At 44.4% G+C, this 16212-nt stretch overlaps 1 protein-coding gene across 1 annotated transcript in view; it reads left to right on the top strand.

Moving 5' to 3' along the window:
* The window catches only part of LOC146177393 (ATP-binding cassette sub-family C member 3-like), an 89652-nt gene that overhangs the window by 25084 nt on the left and 48356 nt on the right, over positions 1 to 16212 (top strand). Inside the window, exons 6-9 of the mRNA XM_084581545.1 lie at positions 1122 to 1232; positions 3306 to 3437; positions 5707 to 5869; positions 8873 to 9130. Coding sequence (XP_084437671.1) covers positions 1122 to 1232; positions 3306 to 3437; positions 5707 to 5869; positions 8873 to 9130 — 664 coding nt within the window. The remainder of the gene's footprint in view (positions 1 to 1121; positions 1233 to 3305; positions 3438 to 5706; positions 5870 to 8872; positions 9131 to 16212) is intronic.

Below are 16212 nucleotides of genomic sequence, written 5' to 3'. Positions count from 1 at the left end.
ACGCCGTAGTGGAGGACTCCGGAAATTTCGACCACCTGGGGTTTTTTAACGTGCACTCACATCGCACAGCCCACGGGCACTTTGCTTTTCGCCTCCATCAAAAAGCGGCCGCCGAGGCCGGGATTCGATCCCGACACGAGTAGATTAATCGAAGCAGAATAATCGAAGCAACTTTCTTTTGGAACGCAAGACGACTGTGAAGCTGTTTGAAGAAAAAATGATATTCGACCTCGAAAATTCACCAAAAGAGTACAATGAATAGAACTTCCCAGGTGGCGTAAGTTCGCTGTGAACTGATTGATTGATTTATAGGAAGGGAAAGGCACGGTAACTGTCTCACTTGTTTCCTGTGGACACCTGAACCGCGCCGTAAGGGAAGGGAGGAAGGGGGGAGTGAAAGTGCAAAGAGAGAAAGAGGAGCCGTAGTGGAGGGCTACGGAGTACATTCGACCACCTGGGGATCTTTAACGTGCGCTGACATCGCAACGCACACGGACGCCTCTTCGTTTCTCCTACATCGAAACGCAGCCGCCGAGGTCATGTTCGAACCCGGGTACTCCGGCACAGTAGTCTGGCGTCTTACCACTGCACCACCCCGGCGGGGCGCTGTGAATTCCCGGACTAACCCAGGAGGAACACGGAGATGAAGAGAAGAAAAACGCATAGAGCAGCCTAACGTAGCATTGTGAAAGCGCAGTAAAACTAAATCTCTGGCGAAAACTTCAAAGCAGACACAAAGCTGTCGTATTTTAATCTTCTGGTGTTAAGATCAACATTAGTGAGAGTGCATGTGTATTTAACTTTCTTTATTGAATGTGTATGGCTACTGTATGTATGACTGATTTGAAAATTTCCTGCACTACTCGTGTGCTGCTGCTTGAGTGCGTTTCCTGGACACTGTCATGCTGTCAAGGCAGCTTTTAGCCGGGAAACCTTCCAGTTGAACTTGGAAATAAATTTATTGTATTGTATTGTATTTACGGCGATATTTCATGCGCTACCGCAAAACGGCGTTTTTATTCAGTTTTCACGTATTCCGTCTCGAATATCTTGCCCAATTGTGAAATGTCTTCAATTCGTCGTTAATGCTGTATTTCGTGCTTATGCGTACTTTATCATAGAATCTTCGCGGACATTATACGAAAACGACCATCGCCACAGCTACCCCCGCTACGACGAGGTGTCAGGTGTAAGCCGTTAGTGCAGACTGCAGCATCTCGACTCCGTGAAAGGTAAGCTACTCTTGTCGTGGCGTTTTCGTTCCTCTGTTTTCCACAATTTACCATATCAACTCGTAATATAGTCCATAGTGGACATGCTGCCCTAATGGTTTTCATAAAATAAAGGGCTCGCAGCAGAAGCAGCCTTCTGTACATCATAGCAAAGACCACTGCCACATCAACAGAGCTATCGCAGTCTGGCGGGACGCGAAGCTACAGCATTTGCGAAAAAGGGTGTAAAGGGTAACGAGATTATGAGTGCTCAACAGCATGGTATACACGCACTTAGGAGCAATATAAAAACGAAAACATCTTATGTTGTAAAGAAATGCTTTATAGAAATTTTATTTTCTTAAGAAATTGTACAATATTTTTACTATTTTAGCTGAGTTATTTGTTAGTTATTATTACTCCTTATTATTGTTATTTATCATTACAATACTTAAGAATAATAATATTCATATTATTGTTAATAAATGTCTGTTTGTGCACTCTTATAGTCAACGACCTTATTCAATTTTTTCTCTGTTGATTGTTTTCTCATGTGCTCTGTAAGACAACTTCCTAATCGTGTTCACTGTCTCCGTGTCTAATCTCAATTTAAATTTCCCTTTTTGTATTATTTGGTTTTCTTTTGTCTTCTATCCCTGTGTGTGAAGTTTATCTGTGCACTTCATTCTTATTTCTGCCAACACTAGATGGTTGTTCCTGCACACGTTAAAATAAAGGTTGATTGGTGTATTGATTGAATATGGTTAAGGTTGGCTATGGTCAAAGCGCACGCTCCTGCATTCACCTCTGTTAGTAGGCAGCTTTCATGTCTATAGGAGCACTATAGCTAAACGGGCGAGTTGGTGGAACATATTGACTGGAAAACATCCCAAGAGACAAACACTAGCGCAAAGAACCACAGGATGAGCGCTTTGGTGTTGGTCTCTTGCACTATCTTCCAGACAATAGGAGCACTATGTACTGCTCGCAGCACAGATGAAATTAGTGCTATAATCGGAGTAATAATATACTGTAATAAAAGAGTGTCGTCATTTACGACGCCAATCAAGTTAGGATATATTACACACAGTGAAAGCACAGCAGAACAGTCGCCCAGCCTGACAATATGGCTGGGCATCTGTTCGTCCATATTGTCGTCCAGACAATATGACGGTCTGCATTTAGGCTGTATAATCAGCCAATGAAGGCAGCTTTTAAGATGACAAACAGCGTATAGGTACGAGTGATCATTCTCGTACGCACGTATAAAAATGGTGAGTTCGAGAGTGCTATAAATTACCGCAGCATAGCTCAGAAGCAGGTAGGGCAAGCTGGGTACTGCCTAACGACCTTATAGAAGCGTGAACGTAAAATGCAAACCTTAATCTGACCGCTGCCCTTTGCCTATCTGGCACTGAGCATCCTTACAAAAAGCACGGAGGTTAATAATTTTTTATACCATCTGCCGTATTTGTTAAGTTCAAATTATGTACTTACTTTTGTCGAAGAACCTCCATCATAAACCACATAACTCTTAATGATTAATAAAAATAGTTGTTATGGTATCAGTAGAGATAACGGCTATCAGTAGTTGGTCTGAAATCTAAGCAAATGCCTGCACGCTTCGGTTAAGAACGCTTGTCTTTCTTTATCCAGGATCTTATGTACCTGCTGAGTTATGTTGTACGGGGTTTAATGTTGTTATAAGCGAGTATGTAGTAAAAAAAATGTTGCCAAAAACGATGTATTTGTGTCCTTTCTTTGTTGTTCTGTTTTTACGTGGCGCTGCCTTTAATTTTTACGATGTACCAACTAGATAAAGACCTTTCTCTCGTCACGTATTGTACGATTAGGTTTGGTTTGGTTTGTGGGGTTTAACGTCTCAAAGCGACTCAGGTCATGAGAGACGCCGTAGTGGAGGGCGCCGGAATTTTTGACCACCTGGGCTTATATAACGTGCTCTGACATCGCACAGAACACCGGCGCTTATTCGTCTCCACCGAAAAGCGCCAGCCAAGGCCGGGATTCGATCCCGCATTCTGTATTTTACCATTAACATCAAGATCAACATGCGTGTTTTTTTCTTCTTTCCAGTAAAATTCAACCTGGGCGCCGGCAGGCATTCATGACCATATTTTTTAAAGTTTTGTGGCTGGACGTCCTCCACATATCCCTCTCCATTGTTGCCTATTATGCTTGCCTTTTCGCTAGGATCCCTGCCTTGGAGTAAGTGACAACCATAGCTGCAGTAGTGGTGGCATCTTTGCTTTGTGTATACCAGTTCTTGTTCTTACACTGAACACCGAATAACATGCTCAGTGCTGGCTAGTTAACCGAACGCTTCTAGAGTGCAGGAGTATTTGTTAAGGTATCACGCAAGAATAATATCCCCGACACCGTAGGGTCAAGGGAAAGAGGAGCTAATGTGAATGCACCCAAGATATGCATTCGCAAGAAATTATTAGAGGACTGGCGGCCTTGATTGGAACCCACCAGCAAGAATATTGACTGTCAATGCTCTAAGTTGAGCAAGTTGGTGAACGAATTCAGGCATTGTGCTAGCGTACAAGGACCCACACTGTGCGTCCTGTCCGCCTACCTGCAGTGTGCGTCCTTCTTGTGCGCTAGCACCATGCCTGAAGAATATTGACTTGAATATCGTATTACACTTCTTGGACCTTCTAGCCCTAGGTACAAAACATTTTTTTCCCCAAAAAATCACCCTATGTACGGGGCAGATGCTACGGCTTACAATTAAATATTTGTGTTAGACCCCTTGTTTTAAGTGAATCGTACTAGGCTACCTGTGCCGAAATGCTGCTGTCGCACCCCTGTTTGGGGGGGGGGGGGGGGGGGAGCTTTTAAGTGCGAGTCAAAAATAAGCCGAATAAAACATTTGAGTAGAGCTGTCATGCGGCGTTCACCAGAACTCTAGACCTATATGCATTTGCGAGGATAAATGGCGCCACCGCGTTTTAGTTCAAGGAAAGTCCAAGAACATGCCGTAAAATGATGGATGCCTTCTATGTTGTGCGTATGGTATATGTTCTGTCGGGTGATTCACTGACAGTGGTTGATGTGTGATTTGTCGAAGGAATGATTAGTGAACAGTTATTAGTGAATAATGAGTGAATCTACTCATTAGCGCAGTGTCGATTGACAATTCCATGGCTGTATCCTTCAGTTTCAAAAGGTGTGATGGAACCTATGGATGGCACCAGTGCGAAAACGTCGTCTCCCATTGCACCAAATGCGTGTAATAGCGTGGCGGGCTTTTTTTTTTTCGGATTGGTCGTGTCGTGATGGTCGTGCTCGACGACCAAAGAAACTTTGCATGATGGATACCTAGAAGGTGGAGAAGAAAGCTCGATATGAGGGAGCTCCACGTTTGATGCGAAGGTAGGATGCCGACGTACAAACGTTAGAAACGGATGTGAAGCGCCAAAATTGTGCAGAGGAAGCCGAACTGGAACTTCAGTAAGCTGTCCAAGATCACAAACGGAGAGCTAGTTTGGTGCTTACAGCGAAAGATACAGAGCTGGAACGTCGGTGTCGCCAGGAAGCTGACAATGATAGTAAACGCACGGCTGAAGCTGAGTTGGTCATTAAACCTAAAGATAACAAGCTCACATACCAGTAGTTTAATAATAGGCAAAGAAGCGCGTGTGGTCAAAGTAGCATAAAAGTAGCAAACGATAATCTATTCGAGTGAGCATGCTATGACAATGAAGTAGCAGCACACGCAAAAGTTGTACTAACACAGATTTGGTGTATTTCATGGAGACATAGAAACAGATGATTACACAGCCCGTTTGCAAACGTGCCCCGATATCATATTACCATGGTGCCGAGACTATTAGTTCCTGCAAGTAAATTGCACGAATTTGTTCTTCTAGTAGACAACAAAAAATAGCAAAACCAAATAGCCTGCATAGCTTGACAAAGAAAAGTATCGTTGCAAATCTTGTCTTGAAAAAAAAAAGTCTAAGCTGACTAATTAGCACTTTCTGGCGTTTAATAATTTGCTCCATTGGTGTTCATATTCCGGGAGTGCCAAGTCCCACTAGGTTATATTCTAAATTGTGATGCGCAACCGTCCGGCCTCTTTATTGAAGCTTAAAATTCTTTAGTCACTTCGCAAGCTGTTGTCCCCAGGGATAAAATCTTGTATTTTTGTTTGGTTTAGCTTATAGGGTTTAACGTCTCAAAGCGACTCCGTACAGGAACGTCGCCTTGGTGGTCAAGGGAAATTTTACGCGCACTCACATCAACAATACACGAGCGCTTTTTTTCATCCCCATCAAGAAGGGGCCTCCATGACCGGGACTTCATCCTTCTTCCTTAAGTTATGCAGTCGAGCGCCGCAAACACTGAGCCACCGCGGTAGGGCGAAATGGTGTATGTGGTATGCTACTAAACAATAAGCCTTTCCGAAGTTCGCAATTGAATTATCGTAGGAAATTTTGTGTAATGAATATCTGTTCTTTTTTTTCAGATTACTAATTAACAGCTCCAGCTCCAGTGGTATGCGGTCAGCTGTCCTTCTGTTTACCGCCACGACCGCTTTTGAATTGCTGATAACGTCCTATCAGATGGACCTCCTGTCAGTTTTAGGATGTAGAATGCGATCCATGCTTCAGGGACTTCTGTTCCAAAAAGTACGAGCCATATAACCAATGCCGCTATGTTTAGTCTTATCATCGTGAGATCCCTTCACACCCACAATAATTTCACGCCACGCTTCACCTAATTTAATGATTTACAGCAATGCCCTCAGTGTATTAAACCGTAGGTGTTTATTCTTAATTACACGCAACATCGAACGATCCCTGCGCGAATAAGTATATTTTCATGCTTGAAACTACTGAGACGTGTGACCTGAATTTGTAGTGTAAAGCTGAATTTTTAATCAGTGTTCAGAAATTAACATTATTTGTTAAACCTTCACAAGTGCAATGAAATCATGTTCAATGTTAGCCCCAAACAATAACTTAAGGCTGCATCTTAAACTTCTTATTTATTCACAAATAACGAAGTAATTTTAATTAATACGTAATAGTCAATTTAAATTTTACTCCGCATAACCTTCTCAGTGATACATGGCCTGATGCTGTAGCATAAAGTTATTTTTGTAATCCCAGTTAACTAATTAGTAATTAATATTTCAAATCTACAATTAGTCCACTCCATATATGCTCGACATAAGGTATCTAAGGATGCACCTTTATGGTGTTGCGTAAAGTGCAGCGTGACGACCCGCGTGGGCGCCGGTGCGGCTCGACGCAACCGGTTGTAATCCTAACGGCGCATGCGCAATTGTAGCTCCGGCTGGGCACCGCGAACTGCGCTTTTATTCTAGCTATGGTAATCGATATACCAGTAAGACGAAAATGTCAATTCAAATTCGTGCTTCAAAACTTCGCTCTCGTGTTAAATCCCCACGGAGAAAACTTTGAATAGATGAATAATAAATTTCTTGCGCGCTACCACGTAAAATCCATTCAACGATTTCGCCGATGTCGGTGTCTCTAGAGCCGGCTGTGCAGCCGTTCTAAGAAGGTGCCAAGTCGGGCAGCACTTTTCAGATGGGAATTGAATCCGCCATGACCTTTTGATATACCTCAAATCAGACTAGCTATTTCTCTGTCATTCGATCCGTTCATATCGTTTTGTTAAAGAGGCGCTGGATATCTATGCCAGGTGAACTTTCATACAAGATGGCTTATTACAAATGCGTGCTAATGAGTATGTGTGACCGGAAACACAAGTGGAAACCGAAGTGCGAGCGCAAAAAATTCGCACTTGGGTGGAAAACGTTAAACTGGCCTTTCTTTATTAACAAGCAAATGCAAATGCAGTGCATTAACATTATATTGCGGTAAAGGTCCAGCCCGACAACACGCATCCATGTCCTTTCTCCTTCTGTCCCGCTGGTTCCAGTGCGCCTCCTCGAAGGCCTCTCTTTACCCGGGGTCCTTTTTTGTACTTTCATCTCTAGAGCAGACGGCAACGATTATCCGGGCTGTTCCTTTCGACAAGCCATCTTCCCATCGCCTTTCGGTACTAGCTTGCTGACCCAGTCGCGATTTTGAACAGTTTTATGGGACGGTATAGAAGGTTCGTTGTAGCGCAAACCAGCCATCGTCATTGGAATGCGTCATGCACAACGCTTTGAGCAATTAAAAGACACGCAAAAATTTTGCTAATTAATGGCGGTGATTGGGACTACGGCAGAAAAGGTATATCTACTTCGCTGTCGCTGCAGTGGACCAAATATCTCCATCGCAGCTTAGCGTTGTGCATATTAAACTACCAGTTTTGCGCTGTGCTTTGAATCTCGTCGTTTTCATCAAATTTCGTCCATGCGCCAAAAGTAAGAGCATGCCAGAACTTGCATGCCTTGCAGACAAATATCGTGACAGCTTCACTGACATAAAATTGACTACAATTACGATGCCTCTGCGGCGAAATCTAAGCGCACTGTTATGAACGTGTAACGTTTGCGAAATATTGAAATAATAAGCTGGAGAGGGGCTAAGGATGAGAAAACTTACTTGAGCGTAAGCATGTAGGAGTGAGGGAAGTTAGCTAGCGTCTCGCAGGCCGTGGAGACCATTCGCGACGCTGGCCCATTCAACGGTCTTGGTCTGAATGTCCGGGTCATCGCTGGACCCTAGCATATCCCAAGCTTCTTTAGAGGGATCAGGCAAGAATTCCGAAGGAGGCATATGGACTTTCCAAGCTCAGATCGTATGGTTGAAGTTCTCTTCCTCGCCATAAAAGCTTCAGGAGGAATTCATATTTTTATTTGTGACTTTTCATATGTGTAGCTGTCTTCGCGTGATTTGTCAGTGTCTTCTAAGACATGCGTGCGTGAACTGTTATTTCTCATCTTTTATTTTTCAGTGACAGTCTTTCAATAAACACTCCTTTCTCATTCCTTGATTCTCCCAAACGAAACATTGCGGCCTGAGCGCTGCGTGGTATTATGTTGGATGTGTTGAGTAAACAATTGAAATGAAAAGGAGGTATTGCTACGGGTCGACTCATCGAAGATGAGGAAGAAGTGTGTGTGCACTTGGCATGTGTTTGGTCGAGCCCTAATCTTGGGCTGCGGTCTGTGTTTTTACGTGCGGCACCCTGTGCTTGTGTCGCGTTTTACCAGTCTTCTACGTGGTGTACACGCCTCTTGCCACGTAACAATATAATATTGGACAAATCGCAGCATTTCTGAATGCACTAATCAGTAGAGAGATTGGAAGAGAGCAGACGAGAGATGCGCTAGAGAGTGATCGATAGAGACCACAGACGTATGCGGTAGATGGAGATTGGTGGAGAGTAGAAATACATACTGTAGAAAGGCATTGGTAACATTCTGGAAGGTAGCGACAACCTCCGAGTTAACCCTGACATATACATTTGCAATTTGGCCTGGCTGGAACAAAGCTCCGCACGGAAAGCCGTAGGCGGCAGCCCTCAGCACTACGGACCGCTTAATGGTCTTTAAATTTTAGTTTGGAGCGAAGTTCGCGCATTGGATTCTCTGTGTATTTATATTCTTTAAATTGTAATGTCCTGTCTTTGAGCATAGAACAACGTCTAAATGCGAAGCGCTCACATTTTCAAGCCATATCGCGGCGTTGATAACGTTTTCGTTTCAGGTGACAGCCATGTCGGCCCGCACCAGGACGCGATACCCCGTGGGACACATAACCTCGCTCTTAAGTGTAGACTGCTTTCGTGTCTGCGTCTGCTCTTTCTTTGTCCCCTTGCCACTGTTCGGAGCTCTGCTGATGCCGTTCGTCTTCTGGATGCTCGCTGCACGTGCAGGACTCGGACCGTCACTATGCTGCGCAGTATGGACTCTCCTGGTGCTCTGTCTGCCCCTCCTGTGCACTCATCCCCGCAATCGAGTGTGGGTAAGTGTAGCCTGATTACACTCGTTCTACTGTCGGTGATGCAGTTTTAAATTGATAGATTGACAGCTGTGTAAGCACGTACGCCAATGTCAAAAAGTAGCCCTCCTCCTTCGCGCTCTACGACCTTGCTACTAATACCTAGCTATTACAAAATTGTCAGCAATGAAATTCACTTCAGCGCCTGCCCTTGGCGCAAATGTGAGCTAAGTGAACAGACACTACTCGGCCCGTATCCTGAGTTGTCGTCGTTTTCAAAAGTGTCGTTTTCGTCCTCGCTTCGCGTCGCCTGATTGCTGGAGACACCAGATCCGGTTGTCAGTTTATTTGCCACCAATTTTACGTATCAGATAAGGGCGAAAACAGCCGAGGCAACCCTTCTGAAAACGACGCAAGTTCGGAATACAGAACCTGGAACCTATCCCTTTTTCCATAGTTGCTAAATGCTCCCTTATTATAACAATCACCCACGAGTCGTAGTGGCCGTTATGAGGAGACTCCAGGGACGGGTTGCGAGGCCGCCAGCCACGCACACTGCCACAATTTTCTTTCCTAGCTGAAGGCTACGTCCACTCACCTACCGCATCTCGAGACGCTGAAGCCGCACGGTGTGCCCCTAGGTCGGGGGTTTAAGTTGATGCAATACACAGCAGCTGCCTCACAATTGCTGTACACGTGGCGTCAGTCGTAACAAAGCCGAGTAAGTTACAAGAAATTTAGAGAAACACTCTCCTTACTGCTGGGCCCACTCCCACTCCTATACGTCTCACCCTGCATTCTTTTTGTTATCAGGCTGGTAATTTTCTCTTTGAAGCCGGCCTGCAGTGGTGTCAGTGAATCAACCACTGCAGTATGAGCTCGGAGCTCAACGCGCTGTGTTTCAAAGCGTAAGCTCCAGTGCTACGTTCTCCAAGGTCATTCATCTGCGCAAACTAGGGACTGCGAACGCGGCAGTTCATCTGTGTCTCGCCGCGCTTTCGCTCTTGGATGGCCCCGGTATAACTGTGCTGAAAGTAAGCTTCGCAATCACGTGAGCAACAGCTGCGCCATACACTCCTCCTCCGCCTCGCAGCGAGATAACAGCTGTTTAGAGAGGGGATATAAGCTGCTGAATTTCCGTCCTCTTCCTCGGGATGTAGTGGGGTGGCGGCTCCCGACCCTCCAGGGCTGGGAACTTAGGGGTCTTCGTCCTTTGCGGCGAAGGCGCCTTTACCACTGGTGTGTTTGTATCTTTTTTGCATGCCCTCATTGTACACGCCACCGCTTCGGTGGCGGACGACTGCGTTTACGGCGCGTGACTTTATCTTTTTTTTTTTTCTGTCATATGTATTTCTCCTGTGTGCGCATAAGGCAATAACTCAGCTTCTTTTCCTTCTTCCAATGGTCGCAACAACTTCCTCAGTATAGCCATGGATGGCGCGTTACCTGGGGCATCAATGCCTACACTCTGCCGCAAGCGTCAGGCAAAGTCAGATAATCCTGCTGATGGCAGCCTAGTGCGAGGCCTACAGAGCTCATGCTCGTTCAATTCGTTAAATTAGTTCAGCAGGGTTCAGCCCCACCAATTTTTCTTCAGCTTCTTAGGGTTGCGTCTTCCTCTCAAGGTCGCATTTAGGGAGGAGGAACGGAAGCAAACGTATCTGTTAATGTAGCTGGGAACTAACACCCTGAAAGGGCTCAGAGTGTCGGGAACGCCGTAGTGAAGAGTTCCATAGTAACTAAGGCCATATTTATCCATAGTTGATCCTAATTGCTCATTGACTTTGTTCAGAACGTGGGAGCATTTTATCGCTTTAGGTGGAATAACTTTATTGCACGGTATAGCAGGAGGCTGACAGAGTGCCGGGGGTATTCGTTGAACGGGCTCCACTTTAAGGCAGACACCTCGACCAGACCGTGAGGTATGGGACGAGCACCAGAGTGAAAGAAGACGAAAAGAAAAACGTGACTTAGCGAAGTAAGGGGAGTAATTATATTTATGAATGGAGTCAATGTGGGTAATGCATTCAGTCCTGCGCTTCATTGATTCGTTTTCCTCTGCCTCGTTCCCCTCTTACGTTTTTAGTGCGAAAGCACTTCTTAGCACGGTCAAACTTAACCAAGCATCTCTTGAATAATCTTGAGGTTTGTATTGGCCAATTTAAGGCAGTAAGAGCGCATGCAGAGCTCAGGCGAAAAATCCGTCGGATGCTTGAAACCCAGACATTTATCATACAAAGGACACAGCAAGGCTATTTCTTGGGCTATTATGTTAAACCAGCGCTAGAAACACGAATAGACAGAAAAACAAACACATTGCACTGACTTTTATATGTCCGTGTTTCTAGCGCTATTTTAACATAATGTCCAACCAACTCGCCCGACAAGCCATTTTTTTAAGGCTAGTTGCTGGAGATTACGCATTTTCGCGAAGCCTGAAGCGCAAACAGGGCATAGATTTGCTACATAGACAGGAAAGTCCACTGTCTTATATGAAGGTTTTATTTGCTGCACGAAAGCCTATATAGAGAAGAAAGCGCTTCAAAAATTTGAAATAAGATGAGACTCGTTCCACGCTCATGCCATGATGATCGAGCAAAACACTTTTCTTTTCTGACCGATTTACCGACGAAGTACCGACGCACACAGCTGCATTCTTGAGAATTAACATGCCTAAATTATTTCACGTATGTATCGATCCCAGCTGTTTGCCTAAACAGTGCACGCCACGAGAAATGGCTTGCCGGTTGTATTTTATTTATTTATTTGGAATACTGCCAACTCCCGAGGGGTCGTTACAGGAGTGGGCTCACAAATGAAGGCAATATTATAAAGCGAATGCACATGAAGAAGCAAGGTCAACGATGCCTATTCGCCTCGAGATCGACCTAGAGGTGGCGCCACCGTCACTGCGGTAGTGTGGATCGGCAGACGGCGGCGCTCGCAGAAACGCACGCTGCGAAGGTCTGCTTCGAGTTTACGGCGGGTTTGTTGGCGATGAAAACGTGTCTTCTGCAGAATTTCTGCAATATTGCAGAAACAAAATCCAACGATTTCGCCAATGCAGCAGAAGAAGAGCGGATTTGAGGAAAACAAAGCACGCAACCACCAGTCTTCTATAGATTTACTTTGCCCGTTTCTTGCGCTGTACCGCGCTCATGCGCCTAATGCTTGGGCCTGCCTAATGACAGCTTTGTTTTTCTTATCGACTTTTAAACAGTTTGCGGGTGTCTCATGCGAGTGAGACCGGCGAATTTAGTGTCAAGCCCACGCAAATACAAGGTTCGTGCTCTGACCTGCAGTAATTTAGATTTAACCGAGAAAGCCTGGTTCATTATATCGTACTTGACTCGATGATTAAGCAGGTTAAATGTAGCATTGGCAGCGCACTGCATGGCGAGTTGCTTTAGACTGAGTGCACATCAACTCTGGCCCAGACAACCACGCACAAGTATTCCCCAAAAATGAGATCACGCCGACACCATACAGGAAACCTCGCCGCACAGGAAAGCTGATTGTTGACGTGTATAGCGCTGAGTGGATTGAATTTGCCGAGATGCTTTTTGCGGCCACTGTCATAGAATGTGTTAGTGTATTAATGCATGCGCCACTAACTGTAAATGATTTCCTGAAACAGAGGAAAGTATAAGGGATTTCTGATGTGTGTGATGTTAATATATAACGGTAAATTAGTAGTGTAATTATTTTGTTTTGCAATGCGAATAAATTTCACCGTGTGAGAGAACTTTTACACACTTGACAAAATTTACAATGATCAGCGATTAATTTTCAGTAACGTTAAAGTGCAAGCTACGAATTCCTCGCTGCGAAGACATCGTTATAAATTGCGCATGGGCACTGTCATGTTCTGGGAAGCAATTTTCCAGGCTGAAAATTTCTTTATCATTAATTATTTAGCAGTGACTAAAACTTATGCGAAGTAAAATATTAGGGTTGCTTCCAAAACAGATGCCGGATATAAAACTATTCCGAAAGAAATGGAGGTCATCTTATCATGTGACTATAAAAATGTATTTATTCCCGAACTAAACACTGATATTTAAGCCCGCATCAAGCTGTTTTACTCCCCTTGTCAGAAATGACGAGTTTTGTCGGAAGACAGCACTTGGACGAAAAGGGATTATAATGATTATAATAGGCTACCAGTAAAGTACATTGATCTAGGTGTATTATGTAATATTTAGGGTAACAATTAGGTGCAGGGAATATGTTTCCCAAACATTCAAGCACTTCTCTAAAGCAAAATGTGCTCACTAAAACTTTTACGAATGCACAGAAGCCTTCAACAACAAAAGAAAAGAAATGCATATTGGCCCGGGTTTAACGCATGAAAGCGGCATCGGCTATGACGGATGATTGCAGAGGCTGGTATTGGTGTCGTTTTTTTTTTTTTGCATTATTAACACCACATTTACCACGTGGGATTTGATTGCACACAATCAAATCCCACAGCAGAGGAACGCCTTTAGAAACGGTTGTGATTGAATCCCCCGTTCTCGAAATCAGCAGTCGAGCGCCCTTACCATTGAGACACCACGACAGAGGTTTAAAAGCGAAAAAAAAAAAAAGTACTCACACAACTCTATCGTGCATGCAGACGGCATAGCAGGCATAGAGTGGTCTGTTCAAACTGCATTCTGCTATATAAAGCAGTCTGCGGTGGCATATGTTTTAGTAGCTGCGGTATTCCAAACAGAAACGGGAATATGCGATTTCTGAGCGTTTGCATTAACTTTTACTGACGGCAACGACGTTTTTTGCTTTGACAGGGCGGTAACGACAGTACCACTTCGTTTGAGACATTGCATGTCAAAGGATCTCAAGCGCCGAAGACCGCGATGGATGATGTCCTTATTCAAGCATGACATGCTCGATACGGACAAATATATATATATTTTTAATGAAGCGTGGGGTTATAGACTGTTCATAGTTATTTTGAAAGAGGCGTATAGGTAAGCAAAAGCGCGCAGGAACCGCGAAACAAACAAAAACACTCCTGTACACGCCGCATGCGCGCGCGTAAATCACTGCGGGCTGGCACGCGACGCGAAAACGCATCCACACAGAGTAGGTTTCGCCGCTGAGCCGCAAGGTGGCGACTCTGCTCGATCTCGAGGCCAATAAGGAAGAACTGCCTTTTCGGCGAGCACCATATATTTTTCAAATATAGGGTGCGCGGTAATATATAGTTGCAACGCGTTCCATTCGCGTACGGACTGCTGACAGTAAGAAAACCAGAATTCGTTACAATTGCAAGAAAATTCCTGCATCATATTTGAGTGTATGTGTCTGATTTGGTGTGTATGTCTTATATCTAAGAAGTCTAAAACACTTAGATCGAATGAGTTATAAAGCAGTATATAAAAAACTTTCGAACGCCGAAGCGTTGCTCTACTTGCTAGAGTATGAAGACCTGCGCATTGTAAATGTTCTGTGACTGCGTTGAAACGGTTTTAACGACTAAATGCAAAATGTACAGCTGCTTTTGAACCACTTTCAGTGTGTAGATACTGTCTTTTGTGTACGGAAACCATACAATACTTGCATACCTAAAGATAGGTCTGATAAGTGTGTCTTAGGCAAGGCACTTGGTCTTCGTAGTTGAAAGTCTCAGACCTCTCTTGATAACGAATAATTTCTGCGTTCCTGTGTTAGATACCTTGCGCACGGGCACTGTCCAGCTATGGTCAGTAAAGATTACAACCCTTCGATAATAATGCGAAGTGGCACAAGACAGTGTGGTCTTGTTTAGGGAGTATGAATTTTTTTTTAAACACACATAAAGACAGTTTTTTCTGCATTATTACTCGCATACCATATGTCGCACCATATCACAACTTTAGTCAGCGTTGTTAAGCTTAATTTGGTCATTAATATTTTTGACCGCTTGGTAGAGCGCGCAGTCATCTGCAAATAGCCGGATTTTAGCATCAATTACATTTGCTAGATCATCTATGTATAGTAAGAAGAGCCCTGGAGATAAAACGATGGTCTGAGGCACACCAGATATAACGTAAACTGTGTGAGAAGTACGGCTGTAAAGCTGTACGAACTGCCTAGGATCGGCAGGATAAAAGCCTATCCAGGGAATGATCAGCCCGTTTCCGAGAATATGAGTAAGCTTGAAAAGCAGTTTTGAATGAGAGACCGGACCGAATGCTTTTGAAAGACCACGAAATATCATATCAATTTGCGATTGGTTGGTGAGAGCCTGAGCTAAGTTGTGTATAATTTCCACTAGCTGAGTGACGGTGGAAAGGGTAGCCATTACAAGATATATTAGGCAGTCATATTAGGGTAGTCATTACTGTCGTGGTTTGTGAGGCTTAACGTCCCAAAGCAGGCTATGAGACGCCGTAGTGGAGGACTCCGGAAATTTCGACCACCTGGGTTCATTAACGTGCATTAACATCGCGCAGCACACGGGCGCCTTGCTTTTCGCCGCCAACGAAAAGCTGCCGCCGATGCCGGGATTCGATCCAGCCTTCTTGGGAACAGTAGTCGAGCGCCGTAACCACTGCGCTACCCCGGCGGGGTGGTAGTCATTACTAGACCCTTGAACTGATCCACGTCTCGCTATATGTAGTTGCCAATCTTCATGGTGAAATAGGGGTGTTTCTTTGGCTAGTTGAACTTTCAATGGTTAACTCTTTTTTTTTTGCTCAATTTTTCAAAGTAACCAAAGCAGGACTCCTGTGGTTACATTTCCAGGCCTGTCTCGTGATCACTTGTAAATAAAAGTTCTGCGTCCGTATAAGGTTATTAGGTGACCATACTGTAACGTCATCTGCACAAATCAGGAACCTTATATATATATATATATATATATATATATATATATATATATTGTGAGCTCTCCACGGATCTTCTTTCATTTGTACATACCATGATCTTCTTCTTCCTCTTGTACATACCATCATCATCGTCTCGCGGCGCCGGCTCTGGCGCGCGCTTGGGTTTTCTCCATCAGATTAAACGCTGACACGGCATACCTTGCCTTGCCTTCACGACCTTGCCGTCTGGACCTGGCCTTCTTTCACAAGTGGTGGAGGTGCGGGGGTACGGTCTGACTGAACGATTTCACC

Source organism: Amblyomma maculatum, chromosome 10, assembly GCF_055883805.1.
Source record: "Amblyomma maculatum isolate TAMU_Amacu chromosome 10, ASM5588380v1, whole genome shotgun sequence".
Lineage (NCBI taxonomy): Eukaryota > Metazoa > Arthropoda > Arachnida > Ixodida > Ixodidae > Amblyomma > Amblyomma maculatum.
Note: the sequence above shows the minus strand (reverse complement) of the source record. Positions and strands in the feature narration are given on the sequence as shown.